The following is a 22891-nucleotide window of genomic DNA, read 5'->3' as shown; positions in this document are numbered from 1 at the left end:
TGAGGGAGGGATCTAACCCTAGTCAAGATATTTGAACGACCATTTTCTAGTGGACTGTAGCCGTTATCATGGATTGTATAAGAATTTTGGGTTCTGTAGACCTTCTGTTTAGAAGAACAAGGATTTTCTTCAGTTCACTGGACTAACTGTAGGTCACCTGTGATGAAATGATAAATGGTTCGAGTGGTAGAGGACCCATCATCTGCAATACAGCAGGAAAGGAAGGTAAAGAGGAAACTTGTCAATGTAGACCAGAGAATAAAAAGGTGGGGCAAGAATGGAATCCAAGGACAAGAATGGAATCCAAGGACACCTTTAAGTACAGAGGAACTGTTGGGAGGTAAAGGAATTAAAAGCGGACAGTGAAGTGGCAATTCAAACAGTAGAACCAGAGGATGTTATCGGAACAGATTCCCATTTCTGTAAGTTGCTCAGAGAGTAGTGTAGTTGACCAGATCATATGCTTTGGGGAGGTCAATAAAAATAGCACTGGGTCGCATACCTCTATCCATCTCTATGTGAATGTCAGGGAGACCACATGGCAGTGCAAGTATTCTTTCTACACCAGGAACCATGTTATTTGTGTGATAGTAGGTGGTATTGTCTAATGTAATTTGAGAATTGGAGGTAGATCTTTAAGGATTTTGCATTAGGTGGAAAGGAAAGGGCTAAAATTGGAAAAAGTATAGGATTTATTTTAGTTTGGGAAGACGTTTGACTAGGACAGCTTTCCAAATGTTGGACATGGTGTTAGTGAGGCGGAGATTGTACTGTATACAGGTTTGGGGTAATTTCACAATCGAGTCCTAACAATGGTAGCTCAACAAGGGCTGGAGATGGTCTGTGCTGAGAGGGCCATCTAGCTATATTTATTCAAGAAGTGATGTTTTTAAAGGAGATGTGCTTGAAAAGAGAAATGCACTTAAGCGCAGAGGGGAGTACATTATTAGGATTTACTGTGGAGGTTGGGGATGTCACGGAAATGTTTAAGGAATTAATCTGTAGAGAGGCTAAATGTATGATAAGGTGAAGTGGGTAGCTTACTGCTTGTTAGATAATCTTTCCAAAATTTTTAGGACTGTATTTTAAATAATTTTAGTTTCAGAGAATGGGTAACCTGTAGATCACACCCTGATTGGAGAATGTTCTCCAGCAGGGTGTTAATGTACAGGTAATGCCCACATAAAATAATGGCGACCATTACTGTTTTTTTTTTTTCAGTCCAAGCTCAGAGAGACAGAGAATATATATATATATAAAAATATAAAAGTGTGTGTATGTAGGTTTACTTTGCTGTTGTGCGAGAGTGAATACATGCATGAAAGCAAAAGAGACTGTGTGATAGGGATTTGAATTTGATCCCCAGTGATTTCACAGAACACTACAAATTTTATGAGGACTGGACAAACCATACGAGCCAAAATTTGGATATTCTGCAAACATCTGGACAGCTGAGAGGTATGCACTCTACTCTTAGCTCAAGAGAAGTTGAAAAGCCTAAAATAAAGGAGAGACAAACTCAAAATAGGAACAGATTTTATTTGAATTAGTATGTTTCCAACGCAGAGATGTGCCTGTGATAAGTGAGCTGGACTACTGACAGCAGCAACAGTGAAGATGTCACATCTCTGGACCTTTTAGCTGAAGAAATCTGGGCAAAGTCTAAAATAAAGGGGGGCATGAAGGCTCAAAAACAGAAAGATTTTAATCACTGCTCTTATAAAATTACAAACTTGCTTAAAGGATTTCTGTTAGCATGAGTTTTCTGAAGGAAATAAGTCTGAAACTCAAATTGTGTCATTTAGTAACTTCAATCTCCAATGAATGCCAACAAACCAAATGTCTTGGGAGTAAGGGGCCAAAAAATAAATACCTGGATATTTTTTTAAAGCGTTCTATTTTAAATGTAAAATGCTTCCTTGAAACACCTTTAAACATACACTACAGCAAGTTTGAAACATTAGGCAGAAGAACTATTTTACATCAAAATGTATAGTAACAAAAATAAGTAAAACACAACAATTTTACAGACAGCCCATTCTCTAAACGCAATAATGCCTACAGGGTGCATGTTATTGTGGAAATAATGCCCTTCCAGGGGTGTAGAGGCCAGACACTGCAACACCCCTGGGCAGGTGTTATTTCCACAACAACACATACCCTGCGAGGCATCATTGCTTGATGACAGATTGTGGCTTGACTTTTATGCTGTCTAATGGCTTTTTTTTTGGCTAGACTGTGGAGATTCATAGGTAACTGTTAGGTCTGCAGTCCAGGGACAACCAGGGAGCCTAGCTCAAACAAAGTTGCCACTAAGCACAATCAGATTTGTTGTTGTTTGAGGAAGGTAGTAATTGCTTATATTAAGTTTCTGGATTTATCCAAGGGAGAGTGGGGGTAGGTAAGCAACAATCATTTCCAGATAATTAAATTTTGGTTGATTTTACTTCTACCAGTAACCAAATTAACATGTGCATTTGAAGTGGAATTTGCTTGTACAAGGAATTTGATTTGAAGTGGAGATTTTGAGTTCCTCCTTTTCTAGTACCCGTTCTACAGTCTTGACAGAAGTTGTACTCTGGTAAGTGTAGTGAAGAAGTTGTCTGGTTAAAGCTATAGCTCTAATAGCTGTAAAGTTCTGGGCTGTGCTGCGCTATCAGGGCATCAATTTTTTATTTTAATATTTTGGGTGTTTAGAAGGTAGTAGGAGAGAGGGCATAGTCATGGTTTGCTTTCAACATTACTTTTAAAGGTGAAAAAATGGTAAAGGCCATGAGCTGCTACCAAGCTAACTTGTAGTCCTGTGTTTTGAGTCCATGAGTCTGTACTTTTACACCATGCAACTCTGAGGAAGTCAATGTTTTTAAACTCTCCCTAATAAGAAACCTTGTGCCTTATGGCTGTTTTGGTTTGTAAACAAAACAAACACACAGGCTCATTATTGAGAACAGTGAAAGCCATGTTTTAATAAGTCAGTAAAAAACAGTCATACTCACTTATTCCAAAGGTAAATATACAAGCGTTCTGGGGGGTTTTTTTTTTTTTTTGCACTCCAAATCCTCAGTGGTCAAACAGCCTACCTTCCTCTCACCCACTCAATTTACCATGCATTCCTTCCTCACAGGGGCAATCTGCAAAGAGTGATGCTCTTTTGCTGCTATACCTTATATTTTCCAAGCACATCTGCCATGTCCCAAAGGGTTGCTGTACAATGGGCATGTTTCACAAGAGCCATGCAAACCATGACGGCAATTGTTTTTGACCAGGGCTCCACATGAAGATTACACCCTAGCCATACTTCAACAGTTTTCCCAAAGGATAGTAAGCAGACTTTGCTCTGACACCTCTGAGTTCCTTCAGTGTCTGGAATCTAATCAAAACCAGGCTGACCAGTCAGGCCTTTAATCCTTCTGAGCCATAGACTTGGTTAAGTTGAATCTTGTAGTGATAACAGTTCTGCTAAAAAAATACTCGAGGGTTAAATACTCAAGAGGGTTAAAATACAAATGCTTTTACAAGCAACCGATTCTCCTTTACAATATTCAGTACTTACAATTACAGTTAGTTTAGACTTTGATTCCATTTTCTAGCATTCCCAATTGCCTTTAGCAGACAGAAGCATTAAAATGTAATTACAAAATTTACAGTTTTTGGCACAGGAAAACAGTTAGGCCTTCCTTCTCTACCACTGGGATCTAGCTGAACCTATTTGGGTCAGTAATCAGTGTCCATTTTATTGTGCATCACTTACAGCTGCCTTCCCAGTCTCCTTCTGGAGCAAGGGAGCAAGACACAAGCTAACTGGATTTCTTTTTTTGTTATACGTTTTTTCTATCCACTCTAGCAAAACAAATCAGCCTACTTTCCCTGGGGAGAGACCCAAATCAGAGTCCTCATCCAGGAAGGTATGGGGTTCTTTGGTCTCTTCCCCTCAGTTTTGCATTTCAGCAGACTCACAGGTCACACTGCTTCCCAAGTTCATATGCCAGAGGATATGGTTTAACCATTCCCTAACCAGGGACTCAAGGGAACATCCCCCCACTAATTTCCCCCAGGTAACTACCGAGTGGAGCTGCATCATTCATGAAGCAGCACAGAGACTTAAAGCTCAACTACCAGCTGATGCTGGATTTGTGTAGTCACATCACTAGGATGACCTGCTAAGAGTTTCCCCTTCATGTGCACCACCTTACTTTCTGGGACCAGTGTCTTTCATGACAGAACAGAATATATTTTGCATATAGGCTAACTACCACCTGGTGGTGGTTGTTTACACTTGCATCACTGGGACAGGTTACCAAGTTTCCCCCTGCTGGTGCCCAGTTCTGCAGATGTAGCTTTCATAAGAACATCCTGACTTTTTCAGACCCTGCACACAACACTGCTCATTGGGCACCTTCTTGCTTAAAGGTCTGGACAATGCAGTGAACTGGAAATCTCCTCCAAAAGGATGAGTAAGAAGTCGCCACTTGCAGGTTTCTTGTTTGTAGCTCTACTACCTGTACCACTACTTAGTCTTTTGTCTGGGTCACACAGACTGGGATTTATCCTGCCAAGAACCAAAAGAAATAGTTCAAAAAGCCATGGACCCGATACAAGAAACAAAATTAAACACTTCAATAAAAATATCATTTCCCTAGGGTGGCCGAATGTTTTATGAGAGTTATTTTTGTCATATGGATTATCTTAAATTTGTTTTTGTATATTTTAGATGCGATTGAGGGGTCATGTGATCCGGTACTTGTATGACTTCTGAATTCATTTTTTTAAATGCTGAGGGTGTATTTGGTTGTGATGTTTCGAGACAAAAGCGCTAATATTTTTAGTGTTTGATTTTATTTCTCGTGTCAGGTCCGTGGCATTTTGAATTATATTGGATTTTTTTTTTGTTTTTATTTATCCTGCTATGAAAAAAAAAGGGTTTATAGTTTAAAATAGGACAAAGAATGCATAATAGTGTCACAGGAAGAAAAGTTTCGGACACTGTCCACTAATCTTAAAGCAAGCAGATTTCCAAGTGCAGGCTTGCAAGAGTGGCTAGAGTGTGATCTCCTGAGTACACACAGGCAATATTGCAGGAAAGTGTGAGGTTAGCCAAAAAATTGTCAGTCTTCACCCTAATCAGGTTATTTTGGGATAGAGTTGCAAGGACATTAAAAAGTAAAGACCATCAAATCAGATGCTTTATCAAATTCTAATAGCAGCCCTTCAAGACAAGTTCTAGCAACAATGCTGCAACTTCAAAAACTCTGCATGCATTTAATCTCACATGCAATCTCATAACTGCTATGGAAAAAGACCTCTCCTTAATGAGAAAGAGAAGTTATACAGGAGATTTCTCAGTTAAAATCTGAATAAAAACTACAAACTTTCTGATGGAATTGTGAGTATAAAGGAGACTGATAAATCTCACAGAATTTGATTCCGTTATTGTTTTGGCTCAGCTCTTATCTTGGTATTTATTGAAATACTAATATCCATGTAGCACAGTAAATAGCGACTATTTTGTCTATCCTAAATCGATCATTATGTCCACACCTGAGTTTTCTTGTCTCAAATTCTGTAAAACCAGTAGATTACTTCCCTACCACAAGTCAAGCTGTGAAAACCAGTAGATCACGCAGGTGTCACAATTTAGCAAGGTCAGTCAGTTGGAAAGCTGTGGCATATATAGGAGCTCTAACTAGGGCAAAATAACCAGAACAATGGCCAAAATAAAATTGTGTCGTTTATAAATAGTTAAAAGAAATGGTCAAGTAGTGTTAACTGTCTTTTTGTGTGGAGTACTTCATATCTGCAAGACCCATTAATCAGTTTTAGTAAAGCTAGAAATGGGATTGTCTAGCAGACTTGTGCAGACAAATTGGCCCTTAAAAGCCTAGCCAAGAATTTCACCCATGTTCCAAAGTCAGCACCCATTTCCCCCCATCCAGCAGGGACACAGGTGGGATCCCAGGAGTGCATTTTGTTTCCTATCTAGTCATCCAGGTTCCACAAAGAGGGCTAGTGAGGTACTCTGCTTGACATGGACAGGGAATCTATTCTGCTCTATCCTGCCAACAAGTTAATGTCACAGACCAGGTTGAGGCCGAGTGCGGGTTGTGCGAGTGCAGTTTGACTTGCAGATATGCAGCAACTCCATCAAGGCTGTCTCTCAGATGGCCTCATATGCCAGACATAGGTCACCTCTGTGCAGTCTGTATGAGACAGAGTAGAGGGACAGGACCTTTAGCCTATCTGTATGGGATAGGTGTTTGAGACCCTGGATTGTCCTGGTCAGAAACCTCTGTGGTCTCTCCAGTTGCTGCATGTGCTTGGCAAGGCACATGCCAAAGGTCATGTAGTGTTGCGTGTGTGGGCTTTCTAAACATGCTATATTTGTTTTTTTAAGTATAGATTGTACAGGCTTTAGCCATAGCTGGCGTGGTCTTGTTATGAAGGAAAATTTGGGTTAAAGCTAGTCATGGGTAAACCTCTACTGCCTACACAAAACTAGGATATAGTGCTATTTTTTCTTCTAATGGTATTGTATTATGGAAATTAAATTTCAGTTCAAAAAGTATTCTTACTAACTTGCACTGTATTGCACAATCATCTTCTTCTTTCGGCTGTTCCCATTAGGGGGTCGCCACAGCAGATCACCTGTTTCCATTTCTTCCTGTCCTCTGCATCTTGCTCTGTCACACCAACCACCTGCATGTCCTCTCTCACCACATCCATAAACCTTATCTTAGGCCTTCCACTTTTCCTGTTACCTGGTAGCTTCATCCTTAGCATTTCTCCCCAATATACTCAGCATCCCTCCTCAGCACATGTCCAAACCAACGTAATCATGCCTCTGGCTTTGTCTCCAAACCTTCCAACCTGGGCCGACCCTCTAATATACTTATTCCTAATCCTGTCCACCCTCGTCACACCCAGTGCAAATATTAACATCTTTAATGCTGCCACATCCAGCTCAAACTCCTGCTTTTTTATCAATGCCACTGTCTCCAACCCATATAACATAGCTGGTCTCACTACCCTCTTGTAGACCTTCCCTTTCACTCTTCCAGGTAGTCTGTCACAAGTCACTCCTGACACTCTTCTCCACCCACTCCATCCTGCCTGTACCCTCTTCACCTCTCTTCCACACTCAGTTACTCTGAACTATTGACCCCAAGTATTTAAACTCATCCACCTTCACCACCTCTACTCCTTGCATCCTCACCATTCCTCTATCCTCGCTCTCATTCACACACATATATTCTGTCTTAGTCCTGCTGACTTTCATTCCTCTGCTCTCTAGAGCATATCTCCATCTCTCCAGGGTCTCCTCCACCTGTTCCCTACTCTCACTACAGATCACAATGTCATCTGTAAACATCATAGCCCACGGGGACTCCTGTCTGATCTTGTCTGTCAACCTGTCCATCACCATTGCAAATAAGAAAGGGCTCAGAGCTGATCCTTGATGTAACCCCACCTCCACCTTAAACACATCCGTCACTCCTACCACAGACCTCACCACTGTAACACTACCCTCGTACATATCCTGTACCACTCTTTACATACTTTTCTGACACTCCTGACTTCATCATACAATACCACAACTCCTCTCTAGGCACCCTGTCATATGCTTTCTAAGTCTACAAAAACACAATGCAACTCCTTCAGACATTCTCTGTACTTCTCCATCAACACTCTCAGAGCAAAGATCGCATCTGTAGTGCTCTTTCCAGGCATGAAACCATACTGCTGATCAATAATCACATCCCTTCTTAACCTTGCTTCCACTACTCTTTCCCATAACTTCATGCTGTGACTATCAGTTTAATCCCTCTGTAGTTACTACAGCTCTGCACATCACCCTTATTCTTAAAAATCGTTACCAAAACACTTTCTCCATTCCTCAGGCATCATCTCACTTTCCAAGATTATTAAACAATCTGGTACCAAACTCCACTACCATTTCACCTAAACACCTCCATGCTTCCACAGGTATGTCATCTGGCCCAACAGCCTTACCATTCTTCATTCTTTTCATAGCTATCCTTACCTTCCTCCTTGCTAATCCATTGTACTAAGTACTCTTTCCATCTCCTCACACTCTCCTCGCTTGTGAGTATGTTTCCCTCATTATCCTGTATCACCTTTACCTGCTGCACATCTTTCCTAGCTCAGTCCCTCTGTCTAGTCAAATCGGTACAGGTTTTCTCCCTCCTTAGTGTCCAACCTTTCATACAACTCTTCATATGCCTTATCCTTAGCCACCTCTCTTTGCCATGCACCTCATCTCCTTATACTGGTATACTTTCTTCATCTCTCTGACAATCCCACTTTGTTGCCAACCACTTTCTGTGTATACTCTCCTGTACTTCCTCATTCCACCACCATGTCTCCTGGTCATCCTTCCTCTGTCCAGATGTGATACCAAGCACCTTTCTAGCAGTCTCCCCTTACTAGCTTTGCTGTAGTTACACAGCTATTTGCACAATACCTTATTGAATTACTTCCTGTAAAAACACTTCTGGGCACACAGGGTTGCCTGATCAGCAGGCCGATCAGGGGTCCGAATGGAGAAATGATTCAGCAAACAAAGGAGTGTAGCATTGCTGGAACTGAATTAATCTTAAAGTCTTGGTGAGTACCTTTATGAGGTGGACCCTATTTTTACAAAATCTCACCAAGACAACACTGTTGTATAGAATATAACCCTTGTTACATTAGTCACATTTGCTCATTGGAAGGTATTGCTTGCGTGATATGTGCAAAAATGAAGGATAAAAACACTGCAATTAAAGGAATATTGTACTTAAAATTCTTAATGAAAATACATAAACATTTTGTAAGAAATAAAGTATGAAACTTACCGAAAACTCATCCATTTTCCTAAAAAAAGAAAAAAGGAATCAGTTTTTTCCATGCTGTTAAAAAGATTATACAGCATAACTGTATGGAGAGTTAGACAAATACATTTTTCAGCCAAGAGATTCATTTTCTTTGCACCTGTCCAAACCATTATAGGTTCATACTAAGCTAACTGCCCTTGCGAGCCATTTTAAGCCTAGCCAATTATCCTTTGTGAGCTTCAAACCCTGCACCTTGTGTTTGTAAGGCAAACACCTTTAGGCCACCCATAGTGGAGGTAAAGGCTCAAACCTGCATGCTTAAAGCAGTCCTATGAAGTTAAGGTACTGCAGACCAGACACTTGCTGTGGACAGAATGACAGCTCTTCACTGGAACACAAAAACTTTCTACATTATCTTCAGTAGCAGGCAGTATTTATTTCACTTGACATCTGGCACTCCCACTTAGGTGCCAAGGAGTACAGCTACAGTATCTGACCAAAAATCAGCTCATACTTACATTTGCACTTTAGCGTTAAAAAGGATTGCACTCATAGTTCAGTATTTCACACAGACCACCAAACTGACACGGCCTTGCTTCTATACAACATTTCTGATAGCACAGAATGAGGAATGCTTGGCCTGTCTAATCTGCCTGTTCCTCTATTTAAAGATAATTACCCACAGTCCTTAAACATTCACTTCCTATGCAGACTCTACAACCATCTCAGGAAGGCAATTTCAGAAACCACATTGCCCTAGAAGCAATCTACTTAGTACATTCAACCAAATCATTTTATACTTGTACATTTTTTTCTGAAGAATGCCACATTTGCAGTCCCCCTGAGAGTTTTGAAAGGGTCAGGTAAAGACCACACCTCTTGTTTCATTTAAAAGGTATGCATAACTCATTGCTTCTTACACAGGCATACTCAGCAGATAATTAGAGTTGCTGTGAAGCCTGTTAAGAGCACACTCATCTGAGCAGAAGAGTTCCATGTGCTCTTAAGCACAGTATGCTCAACAACTATCTACAGAACAAGGGTGTGTAGCCAGGCACACACACAGAACATTTTCTTCTAAGCATCAGATCAACATGGCTTTTTTCAAGTTATATTATGTCTAAAGCTATCCAAAATGAATGCCTTCAACAAGTGGGGGGGGGAGTGCTTGCCAGTACAAAAATGGAACTTGCTTGCTACAGCACTGCCATAGAATTCTGGTAAATACTGCACTTATGGCTAACAAATGAAACTTAAAAGGGTAGCTATGTATACAAGTTATAAATACAGTAAAAAAGTTGTTACACAACCCTGCCACCACGTACCTTTGTTCCAACTGCATTCAAACCCAGCAAAGTTAATTATCCTACTACATTTGCAAAATCGTACAAACTAATTGATGCAATCATTACTGTCCTAAACAAGCATGCAAATTTATGTAAAAAAATACAAATTTTATTTATTTTACTCTCTAGTGTCTACTTCCTCCCCACCATTGCATTCCTTTAGCTACCTTCAATTAACTGCCAAACCCTTTTTATACAGTCACACCTCTATCTTCAAATACCTTATCCCAATACCTCCAAGCTGTGAGATCAGAATTCTTTTTTTTTTTTTTTATGGCCCTTACCAAGATCTGTTCCTTTGTTATATGTAGCCACTCTGGAAGGTTTTACCACATTTCTGGAAAAAGAAACTCTCCCAGGAGACCACCTACAACAGAAGATAAAAGATCTGTACATTCGCTGGTGACTGGATTTTACCTTGTAACCATACCTACAGCCGCAGAATTACAAATAAGTGTTGTGTGTCTGTATGTGCGTGTGTGTTTTGGATAGCAACTGCCCAGAGTTATGCTTTGCATTTGTGTGTATTCTACATTTTAGTAATTAATAGCAGACATGAAAGCTAAAGACTTCTTTTCCTTCAGCAAATGCCTGCTGATGGCAAGCACTACTAACTTAAGTATGCAAGTACTAGATTTCAGGTTTGAGTTGAGAGAGAAAGGCAGGTACAAGAGAATGCATCTCAACATGTCCCAGTAATTTGCTTCATATTTTTTTTTCACAATTTTTTTGAGTCTCCAAAAGTGCATGGTTTTGCAAGTAACTGCCATCCAGTACAGTCAGTAATGACCGACATGAGAGTTTCACATTATATTTTTCATAAAATGCTCTACTCCTCTCACTTGCCTCTTTTTTGGCATTATGGGTTGCCATCCTAAATTTGGCAACTCCCTTTCCATCCCAGTTGATGGACTTGGCATTTATACAGTCATTTATACACAGTCAAAAGAAATTGCAGGCATAGACATAAGATGGCTGCCCACTGCCCAGAGGACTATGATGGCTGGGACGGACATTTTGCAAATTTGAACCATCTAAAAGTGTTGCATCACAATTTCATATCGAAAAATTACATATGTTGTAGTTTTGTCAGTTTAAGCTAGAAGTAGCCAACAGAGTAACTTGGCTAGTTCTGTAACTTTTTTGGAAGTAGTCAACAATCCTTGGGGTGGAAGAATTAGCATATATTCAAACTGAATCAAGTTGTTTTTTTTTTTTTTTTAGACCGTGTACATATACACAATCCTGCAGCTCCAACCTGGAATTACACTAGACCAACTCAGAACTGTCACTGCACAAGCACTCCGTCACCTGGTTAGTGTTCAGTCTAGCCGATAAAATTATACCATTATCTTGTTTAAGATAATGGCTACTACACAGGATTATACTATTTATCTCAGACTGACAATAATCCGTACCATTTTTTTTGTAACCTTATTTCATCAGGTGATCAACGTATTCAGACGTGCACACTCAAATGTAGAACAGACTAGTAGTTTGTTGCTGGAGAGACTGAGGAAAGGTGTCGAACTTTTTGCAGTTTTTGATATCTAGCTTTTTTTTGGATCCTTCTAGAAGCATAGTTGGTATTAGCAGATACCCTCACATGGCATTGATTTTTATATTACACATATATAAAATTAAACAGGTCAGTGTACTTCCTGCCTATATTAGAGAATCTAGAGAGTATACTTGGTTTAGAGGTAATCTCTTATGCATTGTGCTGTCGGAGCAGCTCATTGTCCTGTTCAAGTTGAAAGGGCTAACATGACAAAGGTTTACAGAAGATTTTATGGTTTAGGTTAACATAGCAGAATGCAGTTCACAAAGAGTCGGACTAAATTATTTGCATAAGTTAAGTATTGTCTTCTGTGGCCTCTCCACATTTTTGTGGCAAATCCAAAAAGGATGGGACTGTTTGCAATCAGAGACCAGTTAGCTAATTAAATCCTGAAGATGGCTACTCCATGTTCTATCCCACCTCTTTTCACTTGAATGTATTTTATATGTTGGGAAACATTTTGGTATGCAATACTATAGAGAGTTTCAGAAATGCTTGCAGAAGATTTTTCTTATCTTTGAGGCAAGACCAACTGTCCAGATTTTTTGCCTCATTTTTATCCATTTCTCAAAATCTGTGGTATTATGGCACATCAATGAGGAATGAAGTCACTAAATGATAGTTTCAGACTTCATATCCTTCAGTAAATGCATGCCTTCACAAAATCTGTTATTCTAGCAACTATCCAAGTTTAGAAGGGCTCCTTATTGAAATGTCAGTACTAGACTGAAAACACAGAAGAGCAGATCCTGAAAAATAAATAAAATCGCTCTTCTCCTTAAAACCTTTTTTGCAGGGGGATGGGAGTGGGTGCCCATCTTATATATACCAATTGCCATACTTTGGAGAAAAGGGAATATTCTGAAAAACATGGCATCTCAGACTTTGTATATACAAGTCCAGTCTCTTAGCTATTCCGTCTCTGTTTCAAGACTCACTTTTGCAGGTCCTGACATTTTGGATGGCTACCATTTATAACAGCAACATTTAAAATCTGTCTCAGAGTTTGGGCTTTTGTTCTCCCAATTATTTTTGGCTTTCCCCAGAATTTTTATGCTAAGAGGTTGAAAGGTGAAATTATAATGTTGAAGGGGGAGTTCTGGGTAGGTTCCATGGGTTCTGACTTCTTATACTGCGTGTGTGTGTGTGTGTGTGTGTGTGTGTGTGTGTGTGTGTGTGTGTGTGTGTGTTATTTAGCAAGCCACAAATACGACAGCATAAACAGGCAAAACCTCAGCTATGTTGAGGTATGCATGTTACATGGCTGTCTTGTTTTAAAAAGTTACTATCTTATGGTCTACTGCTCACCCAGCAAAATGTGGTTGTGACTTGTGGTTAGACTGAATAATGTCATTTCAAATGGCTACCCTATAAAAATCATAAGGGAGCTGCCCATATTGCTATGCCACCACAAAAAATTCAAGACACACCCAACAGATTTGGGCCTGGTGCACACCACCCCAGAGTCAAGAAGGGATAATACCATATCTGTTCCAGATAGGATTCAAGAGCTTAACCACAGTAGCAGTGCATAGAATGCAAGGTGCACCTTTGAATGGGATGCTTTGCAGAGTATCATGGCCAAACCATCTTGAGGGCATAGCCAAACCCATGTTTGACCATCCTCTCTCCACGAAACAAGTGCTGTAATGCTGTATGCCAATAGAAGCTGTTCATATCATATGGATTTCAATGGCTTACACAAGGTCTAGCTGCCTTTCAGGGCAGCTTTCCTGGCCAAGCTCTGGGAATGAAGCATAACTATTCACATACTGTTCTGGTTTCAGTTGGATAACATGAAACGGGCAACTGAGAAATTCACAGAAAAATCTGGTCAAGTCATACATCCTACACAATTATACCTTCTTTTTAGAGCACATAAACAGGCCTCCAACTACTGCACAAAAAGGCTGTTCTACAGTTTAAAGTGCATGGTTTTTGATAAGTATTCAAAGCCATGCTGTCGGTGGACTGGCGAGCCCCAACCGGGAAAGCCATGCTGTCGGTGGACTGGCGAGCCTCAACCGGGAAAGCCATGCTGTCGGTGGACTGGCGAGCCCCAACCGGGAAAGCCATGCTGTCGGTGGACTGGCGAGCCCCAACCGGGAAAGCCATGCTGTCGGTGGACTGGCGAGCCCCAACCGGGAAAGCCATGCTGTCGGTGGACTGGCGAGCCCCAACCGGGAAAGCCATGCTGTCGGTGGAAGAAGAGGACTATTCAGAAAAGGCTTCTAGTGGCAATTTAAACTTTGGTGCGTGTTCATTTCATATTGGTCAACAGTTTGTCCACTTGACTCACACTTACACCTCTTCAAACATGAGCTGCACAGAGTATTTTTTTCTTTAAGTGAGGCAGCCTTCATAAGCTTATTTCACTAGACAGCACATGTCATGCCTGCTCATCAGAAGCCTTCCATATAAAAATCAGAACATAAAATTTTGTCCACTCACTGTGTATGGCTGGGGAGTCTGTGCCAACACTTGTGCAAAACAAGACATCTGTGGGCGAGTGACAGTGGCTGAACACAATACACATCATGAGGACAGTGTAATGTCAAGAGTAATGCAGTCCTGTGCATTTCCCATTGCTTGGTTTGTAAAGGATATAAATGTGTATGTGTATACATGTGTTGCTACATGGGTACACTGTGGCAGTGTGAGAAGGTGTGGCCATACTTGCATCATGACCACAGTGTGATAACATGCATCATAATTACTATTCAGATAGTCACAGAACATTTTTGCTGTCTGGTTCTATACAGAAGACTAGAGTAGTACCAACTTAAGTATCCTAATATTTCCCTTGTTTGTGAATTGGTATGGATTAGTTGAAGGATGCAGGCAATTACCGTCCTAAATGCATGCTTCCTTTCTGCTGCAGGTCAGGACAGAGTCTAGTCATTGTAGCCTTATGTCAGCACTCGTGCCTGCTGGGCTGTAGAGATGGGTCGCTGCCAGCCAGCAAGGAATCTTTGGTTACCAAGAGTGAGTACTGGTTGAGTGGGTTGGTAGTGGGACAGAGTGCTTCCAGTGTTGAGGACAGAAGACACATCTAGACAACTGACATTTATACTCCATGTGGGTGGAAACATGTCAACTTCACTATTATGCAACCTCATGTAATGGGTGCCGTGGAGGGAATCTTGCATTTGTGGCCGCAAACTTGTATGCTTGGCTTGGATGTTGTGTACAGAATGATGTGGACAGGTGCTAGGCCATGGAAATGACTAAAGGTTTGGACAAGCAGTGGTTTCATGGCATTCTTCATGGTGGACGTGGGTGACACCACTGTCCTCCATTTCTCCACACAAAGGAGGAGGCAAGAACTACTGATCAGATGGTTGGTTTTGTAGAATTTCTAAATGACTTAAGAGGAGCTATTTTGAAAGTAGTAAGTGGTATGCAATACATTAAATGTCTGTGGCCATAAGTCTTTAATTATGTTCCCTAATTCCTGAAACTGGATACAAGACGTGGTCTGTAAGGGATAATATTACGGATGCATGTTGTTTTAGGAGCTGAACATTATTTTTAGATCAGTGTAGGATGTACAGGGCTTGAGTAACTGAAATTTGTTTGGGGATGGTTATAAAACAAAAAAGTATGAAATTATTTAAAGTAAATACAAGTCAGGTGAAGAATGCTGGCAATCCAAACACGGAGTACCTGCCTACTTCAATGAGAGATTCACAGGGCAAAAATTCTCGAAGAACATTTGCAAAATGTTAAGGAAATCCCTCATATTTAGTAAAACTGAATGAGAGTCATCTTTGGGGATGTACAAGTAAACTGTAAAGTGCACAAAAACATAACCATTTAATTGGAGGTACGCTGTAGTAATAAATTGTACTTAACGGCACCTAAAAGTAGCTCATGGGTTAAAACTTAAAGTGCTTTATTGCCTGCTGATAAGATAGGGGTAGGCACCCTTAGTGGAAACATTACTGTGGGATATGTATGGTCTGAATTACTGACAGATGATTAGGGGTCTATATTAGCTCGCCAAAGTCACTCTTCAGCAAACACACATTCGTTGACCTGCATTCAGCAAAAATCACTTCCATGATTCACTGAATACTCCCAAGGCAGAGAAATACTCACCCTGCAGCACAATGGACCCAAATCTAATGCACCCAAGTGGGGGGGGGGCTTCACCCCCCACACAGCCCCCTAATTATATATACCCACTGCGATCACACTACAGTGGAGAAAAGGGTAAAGTTGTGCTGTGGGCAAGTATTTCTTTGCCCTGGGAGTATCAGCGAATCTCAGAAGTGATTATCGCTGAATATGGGTTGATGAGCATGTGTTCGCTGAAGAGTGACTTTGGCGAACTAATATAGATCCAGGATTAGAAGACGTTAAAAATATTACAACAGATATATTTAGATTAGTCAAACAAGTAATGTGAATATGGTCATGACAGGAGGGCCTAGACAACCAGTGGGTGTTATAAAAGCATTAGGACAAACAAAGGCATAGACAAATATTTATAAACACTGTATGAATAATATTAGGCCAATATCTCATTAATGGTAGGTTCTGTATGATGGATGAAGGTGCCATCTAGATGATTTTTTGTGAATGTCCTTGTAACAGTCAGTATGTAAAAGAGAGTACTACATTTAAAGAGTGTTTGCAAATAGTTATGAAAATATGATACGCCCATATTTATATTAAATTATGCAGGAATTAAGTGTGATCTTGTTATGTTTGGGGTAGCATATGCAAGATATGGGTGTTACTTAACTTGCCATTAAAACATGATCTGTAATGTGAATGTTTCTGAAGATGTACATGTTTGGTAAAAGCAGCTATGAATATTGGCTATATTTTCATACCAGAATTATTATTCTAGAATTTTTGTGGCATACAGGCAAACAAATGTTGCAGTCAGATACACAGTTTTGCCACTCAGAATTGCCATTTAACATGCATGGTTGTACAGATAACATGGTTTTCAAATACTGGGAGTGTTATATTTATAATTTGGATTGATTGTGCAGTACCACAAAACAGTATTGTATTACAATGCTGTCATCCATCAACAGAAAGACCTCAATAACCCATGTTTGATCATAATACCAATACATTTTGGGAAGTAAAATATTTTTCTGTAATAAATTTGAAATATAAATTCAATGTCGCCAAATAGGCTTTTTTAAACACTTTTACCAAAATTACTTCTTAATGTGCGTTTGCCTGTCTTAACAGGAAACAAACCATATTAAGCATTGTTCCCTATACATACATCACGTTTTTTTTTTTCAACATTACATAATTTGCTTAATTCCAGCCTTCCCTTAAATCTCACTCCTCAACATTATTCTGCATGTACTATTCCCATTTATTTCTATGTAATTTGCTCCATCACTTTTCTAAAAGATTCCTCTTCCAGTTCTTTTATAGGTTCACATGCAAGTACTAGACTAGCTGCCCTTGTGGGCCATTTTAAGCTTGGCCAATTTCCCTCAGTGAGAATTAAACCCTGTGATTTACCTGGGAGGTAAAGACCTTCACCATTATGACATCCCCCAAACTCATTCAACACTTCAAATGCAGCTGGTTTATACTTTGATTTCCACATCCTTGTAACTGCATTTTGGCAACCAACAGAATTAAACTTAAGGCCTTATTACTTTTAGACAATTCATATCCCAGGTCCCAGTTCAAAAGAATTATTCCCTAGTTATTTGCTCACCCAATATTTCTGACAGAGTATTCTGTAGGAACATTTTAAAATCTGCCATCTCATTACACACCCAGATTTCCCAATTACCCACACCCAGAATGTTTATTCCCCAGTTACCTCTTTCTTCAAAATCATACCTCCAACATTTGCTATCTACCTCAGGAAAAATTCTATTAAGTTTGCCTGGAGTATAAAAATACCTATGCAAACCCTTAGCAAAAATCCTAACCTTCTGGAGTTTGATGGAGAGCCATACATGTCCGCCTATTGTTTCCTTTAAAAAAGGAAAATAAAAAAGCTTTAAGCAGTCTCTTCCCAATCTTTTCTAACCTCATTGGAGTGATTAGCATATATGCCAATTATGCAAACTGTCATTTCAGTGAACGGCCACTTCAGAGAATTTTTTCCTAGGGGAAAAAATTGCTTTGCCATTGTTGTGAATTTTCCCTTTTCCCCACTGTAGTGCAGAGTTGGTATATTTAGTTAGGGGGTGTGAGAGGCATAGCCCCCCCACTTTGACAAGTTTGCAATATAGTGTTGTTGTTTCTGGGCGGCCAAGCGATTTTCCCCCTTAGGAAAAAAAAATTCGCTAAATTGCCATTTGCAGTTTATTGGTCAACGAACAGGCATTCACTGACATGGGTTTTCGATAAGGTAACCAACCCAAATCCCCTTACCCCTTTCTCTTTGCCTATACTCCAATATCAATCCCTGGTAGGGAAGGCAGCCTCTAGCTTGCAGTCCAAACATTTTCTTGACCTCATCCCACTCTTTACTCTTCCCTCCCCAGTTATTTTCTGCCAATACCTTGGTTCCTTTGCCAGTTTCTCCAGTAAATTCCAGCCCACTCTTGCCCATTTTCTGCACTCCTATGTATTGTCACAGCTATTTGAAAAATCTCCCTCTTTTTGGGTTACCTCTTGGAATACTTTCTGTAACTTTTAAAACACTCTGTATGGTTATTATTCTCCTTAAAAACCTGTATCCAATCCCACTCTCTCCTCATTTCTTGGACTTCCCCCTGCTTTCAACATCACTTTCCACTTTGAACTACAGCCTTCTGCTTGTGTTCTACATGAGCCTTGTAGCTCTAAAATCCCTTCACATCGGGTAATCCTAAAATCACTCTTTAGTGCAAGGATTAATTTATCCCACTTGACTACTGCCCTCTGCTCCTCTATTAACAAAGAGCTGAAGGAATTTATCTATTGCCCACAACTTCTCTGGTTCATAAAAATATATGTCAGACCCATATATAAAACTAAAGGGACTATCCCTTTCTTCTATCTTACTATCCATAAAGAGCTTCCAGTTTCTCAGTCATTGTATTATCTTTTGTTTAGCCTCTTCTCATGCAACCTTAGCTGCCATAACAGACAAAACTGCAAAAAACAACTGCAAAAAAAACTGGGCTTGTATCAGTTCATTTTAACTACTTAAACATTCTATTTTTCCAGCCTTTTGTAATTTAAGTTTATATATTCCTTTAATCTTTCATTTTAAATCACCTCTGAGTACATTTGATTTGTTTTTCCTCTAAATTACTGGAAGTCATATCTTGTACTAAAGCTGAAGGGCTCTATAAACAGCTACCAGTAAAGGTCTGCACTGAAGGTACTTATAAACTTCAAAATTCAGAATTTTTACATTCAGCAAATCACCTCTATTTAGGTCATGCTGTCAAGATGAGAAACTAGTAAATTTAAAATTGCATTAAGATAGGACATAATTTGTGGACATAATTTGTGGAGAAGGGACTTTATTTGGACCTACATATAAATGAAAGATGAAATATTGTAAGCAAACTTTGTTTAAAAAATATCCAGTTAAACTTTTACTACCACTAATTATCAGAATGTCAGGGAATCAACTACAAAAAGTCAGGTTGGCACCTATTTGAGGACTTAACCCCCAGGAAGACTTATGACTCATGAGGTCCTGTACCATCCAGGAAGACTTATGACTCATGAGGTCCTGTACCATCCAGTAACTCAACTGTAAATAGACAGATTCAAATTACCTTACTTAAAGGAAGGTCGGAGATACGGTGGCAGTGTTCCAGATCTCCTGGATCAAAAGAAGGCTTTAAAAAAAGATGGAAACATTTAAGGTTTCAAAAAAAAAAAAAAAAAAAAAAAAAAAAAAACACACACAAGCTGTATCCACAAGTGCCCTCACAATTAGTCAAAAGTGCACAGACCTGCATTGCCCATCCCAGAAGACAGTTTTTTTTGTACATTTAAAGATGAAATGCAATAGGAGTTATACAAATTCAAATGAACATAGATAACCCTTTAAACATGAAAGGCCCCCATTATTAAAAGCCACCCGATCAAAAAGGATAATCCCACAAGTTGTTGCCAGTCAGGTAGGTCCAGGAGATTCATAACTCCTACCACATGAGGAAACACTATAAACAAAGCCAATGGAAAATGTAGACATTTTTTTGCAGAGGTGCAAGTGTCCCCTCAGATACCTTGGCACAGCTCTTATTTGGTAATACTAAAACATCTCACCCACAAACATCAGTGATCACAGTCTGTGACAAAACAGGGATTCAGTTAAACATGAGTGAGTACACCTGGTACAATGCAACTATGTTTCATTTAATTTGTCTTGTAGACCAGGATTCTGCCTACAGAAGTTCAAATGAAAAGTTGACCAACCTTTGTGGTCTCCTTATAACAGACCATTAGAAATCCCATCAAGTAAAATTTCAAAAAACAGGGCCACCACTATACTCAAATGGAGGCAATTTGGTCAGAAATCACATCCAAAAGAGGCATCCCTCTTTTGCAATTCATGAGAATGCTTTTTCTACTCAAGGACATACAGGACAGAGTCAGTGATCTGGAAAGTTACTGGACAATGTAACAAGCAGGAATCTCATTTTCAGAATGAGAATCTATTTTGAAAGTGCCATCCAACCACAGTCTCTGTAGCCTTAGCTCAGGAAGGTCATGACTGATTGACCAGTTATGGGTAAAAGCAGGCATGGTACAAACTAACCTGAAATTGTTTGCATCTTTGTACTGGATAGCAGACTTGAACAGTGTGAGCTCTAGTCGCAAATGAATCTGACTGCTCATGGTACAGATTTTGCCATCATGGAAAGATATGGCCATATCTAGTTTGAAAGCCATGACCAGCAATTTATTATTCCTTAAAATATTTTGTACATGAAGCTTCTAAATTAAAAAGGGCTTCAAACTTTCTCTGAAACTTCAAGTAAAATAGTTTACTAAGTGAACTGGAAATATAGCCCCTTTCAAGCTGTGGCTAGTTACAGTAAGAAATTAAATAACCTGTTACATGTTCATATTCAATTGCCAAACCAAAAAGTAAAATAAAAATCAAAAGATTTTACTCCTCACCAAAGATGGACCCAACAATGGTCTGAAGCCCAGCCCTTACAGATACATCCCAAATTACCTAGTCAGTCAATGATAAATTAGGAGAAATCTGCACTTTGCTCCTTGCCTGAAGTACACATTCAAAAGAACTGGCAAGACCTGCTATCTGAGCTACTTCAAATCCTGATCTAAACATCACATGGAAATAGCCACCAAGGTCACCATATGTAAGAAAATTCCTACAGTGGATAGAAACCCCACCCAAGGCACCGTATTGGAGAAAGTTCTATTGGAGTTGCTTCTACCAAATTACTATATGCAAGTAGTCATCTTACCAAGTTCCATTACAATACACTTGGTAAACCTTATCCTACTAGTCCAAAACAGCCTTCTCTAAACATTGCATTAATATGGACCAGTGTACAGGTCCTGTAAAGGTGACAATTGATAGTACAATCACCATTTATTGCTGAATTACACAGTAGGGCAGTGACTGATCATTCTTGTTGGGTCAAGATTACTCAGAGCTGGAAGGGAAATTCCCAGGCCTCTACTGTCCCTTGTGCCATGACTCCTGGTGATACCCAGATATCCACAATGAAGAGTAAAAATTGATACAACACAGAAATGGCAGAGGGCAAGAAGTTAATAACCTCAGGAGTGACAGATGATGAAACAGTAGAAAATAGCTGGACTCCGTAAAGGCCATTTTAGCCAAGCCACTAAGAGATATTGTTTTGCTGCTAAAGATCTTTTGCTGACATCGTGCTGGGAGGTTTCAGTTCCTGGTCTTTGTTGGTACTTTTTTTCATTTTCGTAAAGTGGTTTCAGTAATATCTGGAGTAACTTGGAGGAAAACAAAAACTCAGAATAGAACAAGTGGCTACTATCAATTACTTCACTGGACCGGAAAAAGGTAGGCATGTTAATTAAAAAAATTACACACACACACACTTACTTTGGTTGAAAGTCCCAAATGATCACATTTTGTAGGCACACTTCTGTCAATCTGTTTTGACCAGTGTTAAAGCTCAATAGCCCAGGCTTTGGTAATATGCCTCTTTCCTAGGGACTGTGCAATCCCGCGAGTTAAAATTAGCAAGTTATGTGGGGAGCACAGAAAACCCAGGCTACATTTTAAAGAAATGCAGGAAACTCAACTGGAACTCTAGCAAAAAAAAAAAAAAATTCTAAGAAATGTATTATAATTTTCATGTGATGCACTTTCCATTCCCCTTTACGTTTAAGAGTTTTAAAAAGGAAGATAGGAATACATCTCTTCTCTTCCCAGCCTAAGAACAAGTCAAACTAAATAGTATAGGGTACAGTATTAGTCAGGCCTATTTTTAATAGTAACTCTCAAGCAACCAGAAACTACAGTTATCTGGCATCTACCAATTCCCATGGGTGCTGGTTAGAGTTTACTATATACAGCAAGTTCATATATATGAACTTAAGCCAATTTATCACTGAAGCTGGAGTGCTGAGAAGAGCGATATGGAGAAATCCTGATGGCAGAATGGGCTGTGGATACAAATATTCCAACCTGTTCAGTGTTACCATGGCTGCATTTTACCCGACGATAAAAAGGTAAAAATACTGGAGACAGCTATTCATCCCATCCTCCTAACAAAGTACAAAAATCAAAAGCACTGCTGCTGTGGTTTTCATACAACCAAAAGTTACCATAGAAATAGTACCAGTCATTTAAACTTCTATTACTGAAATTGTACTTTGGGTATTTTAATGCAGCAATAGATATTTGGGTGTAGCATATTCTACAATTTTTCCAAGCATTCCTCCTATTGTACAAAAAGAATTTTATATATGTTTTAACACTGAAACAATTACAAGTTCAGTGTACACAAAGTATAACAGAGAAAGGCACTGGGCTTTTACCAAAGATATTCAGAATCAGACTTTACTAGGCCAACACTAGGGACCTTCCTAAGCCTAGCCAAGTTTTCACTGGTTTAGGTTGCACTTTGAGTAATGGATGAACTCTGCTTCACATGGATTGAAAGCTATTCCATAGCAGGGGGCAGTCTCTGGGACACACCTGTCTCTCCAGCCTAAGACAGACAAAATTCAGATCCTTAGACCTTGTA

General features: G+C 39.6%; 1 protein-coding gene across 1 annotated transcript in view; it reads right to left on the bottom strand.

Moving 5' to 3' along the window:
• The window catches only part of LGALS3 (galectin 3), a gene marked incomplete in the record, with an annotated part of 122759 nt that overhangs the window by 59021 nt on the left and 40847 nt on the right, over nt 1–22891 (bottom strand). Inside the window, 1 exon segment of the mRNA XM_044074417.1 lies at nt 8853–8871. Within this exon segment, the coding sequence (XP_043930352.1) occupies nt 8853–8867 (15 nt within the window).

This window comes from Protopterus annectens, chromosome 6.part0 (assembly GCF_019279795.1).
Source record: "Protopterus annectens isolate FY-2018-M chromosome 6.part0, PAN1.0, whole genome shotgun sequence".
NCBI classification, from domain to species: Eukaryota; Metazoa; Chordata; order Ceratodontiformes; family Protopteridae; genus Protopterus; species Protopterus annectens.
The sequence above is the reverse complement of the archived record's forward strand: the minus strand, read 5'-3'. Positions and strand labels throughout refer to the sequence as shown.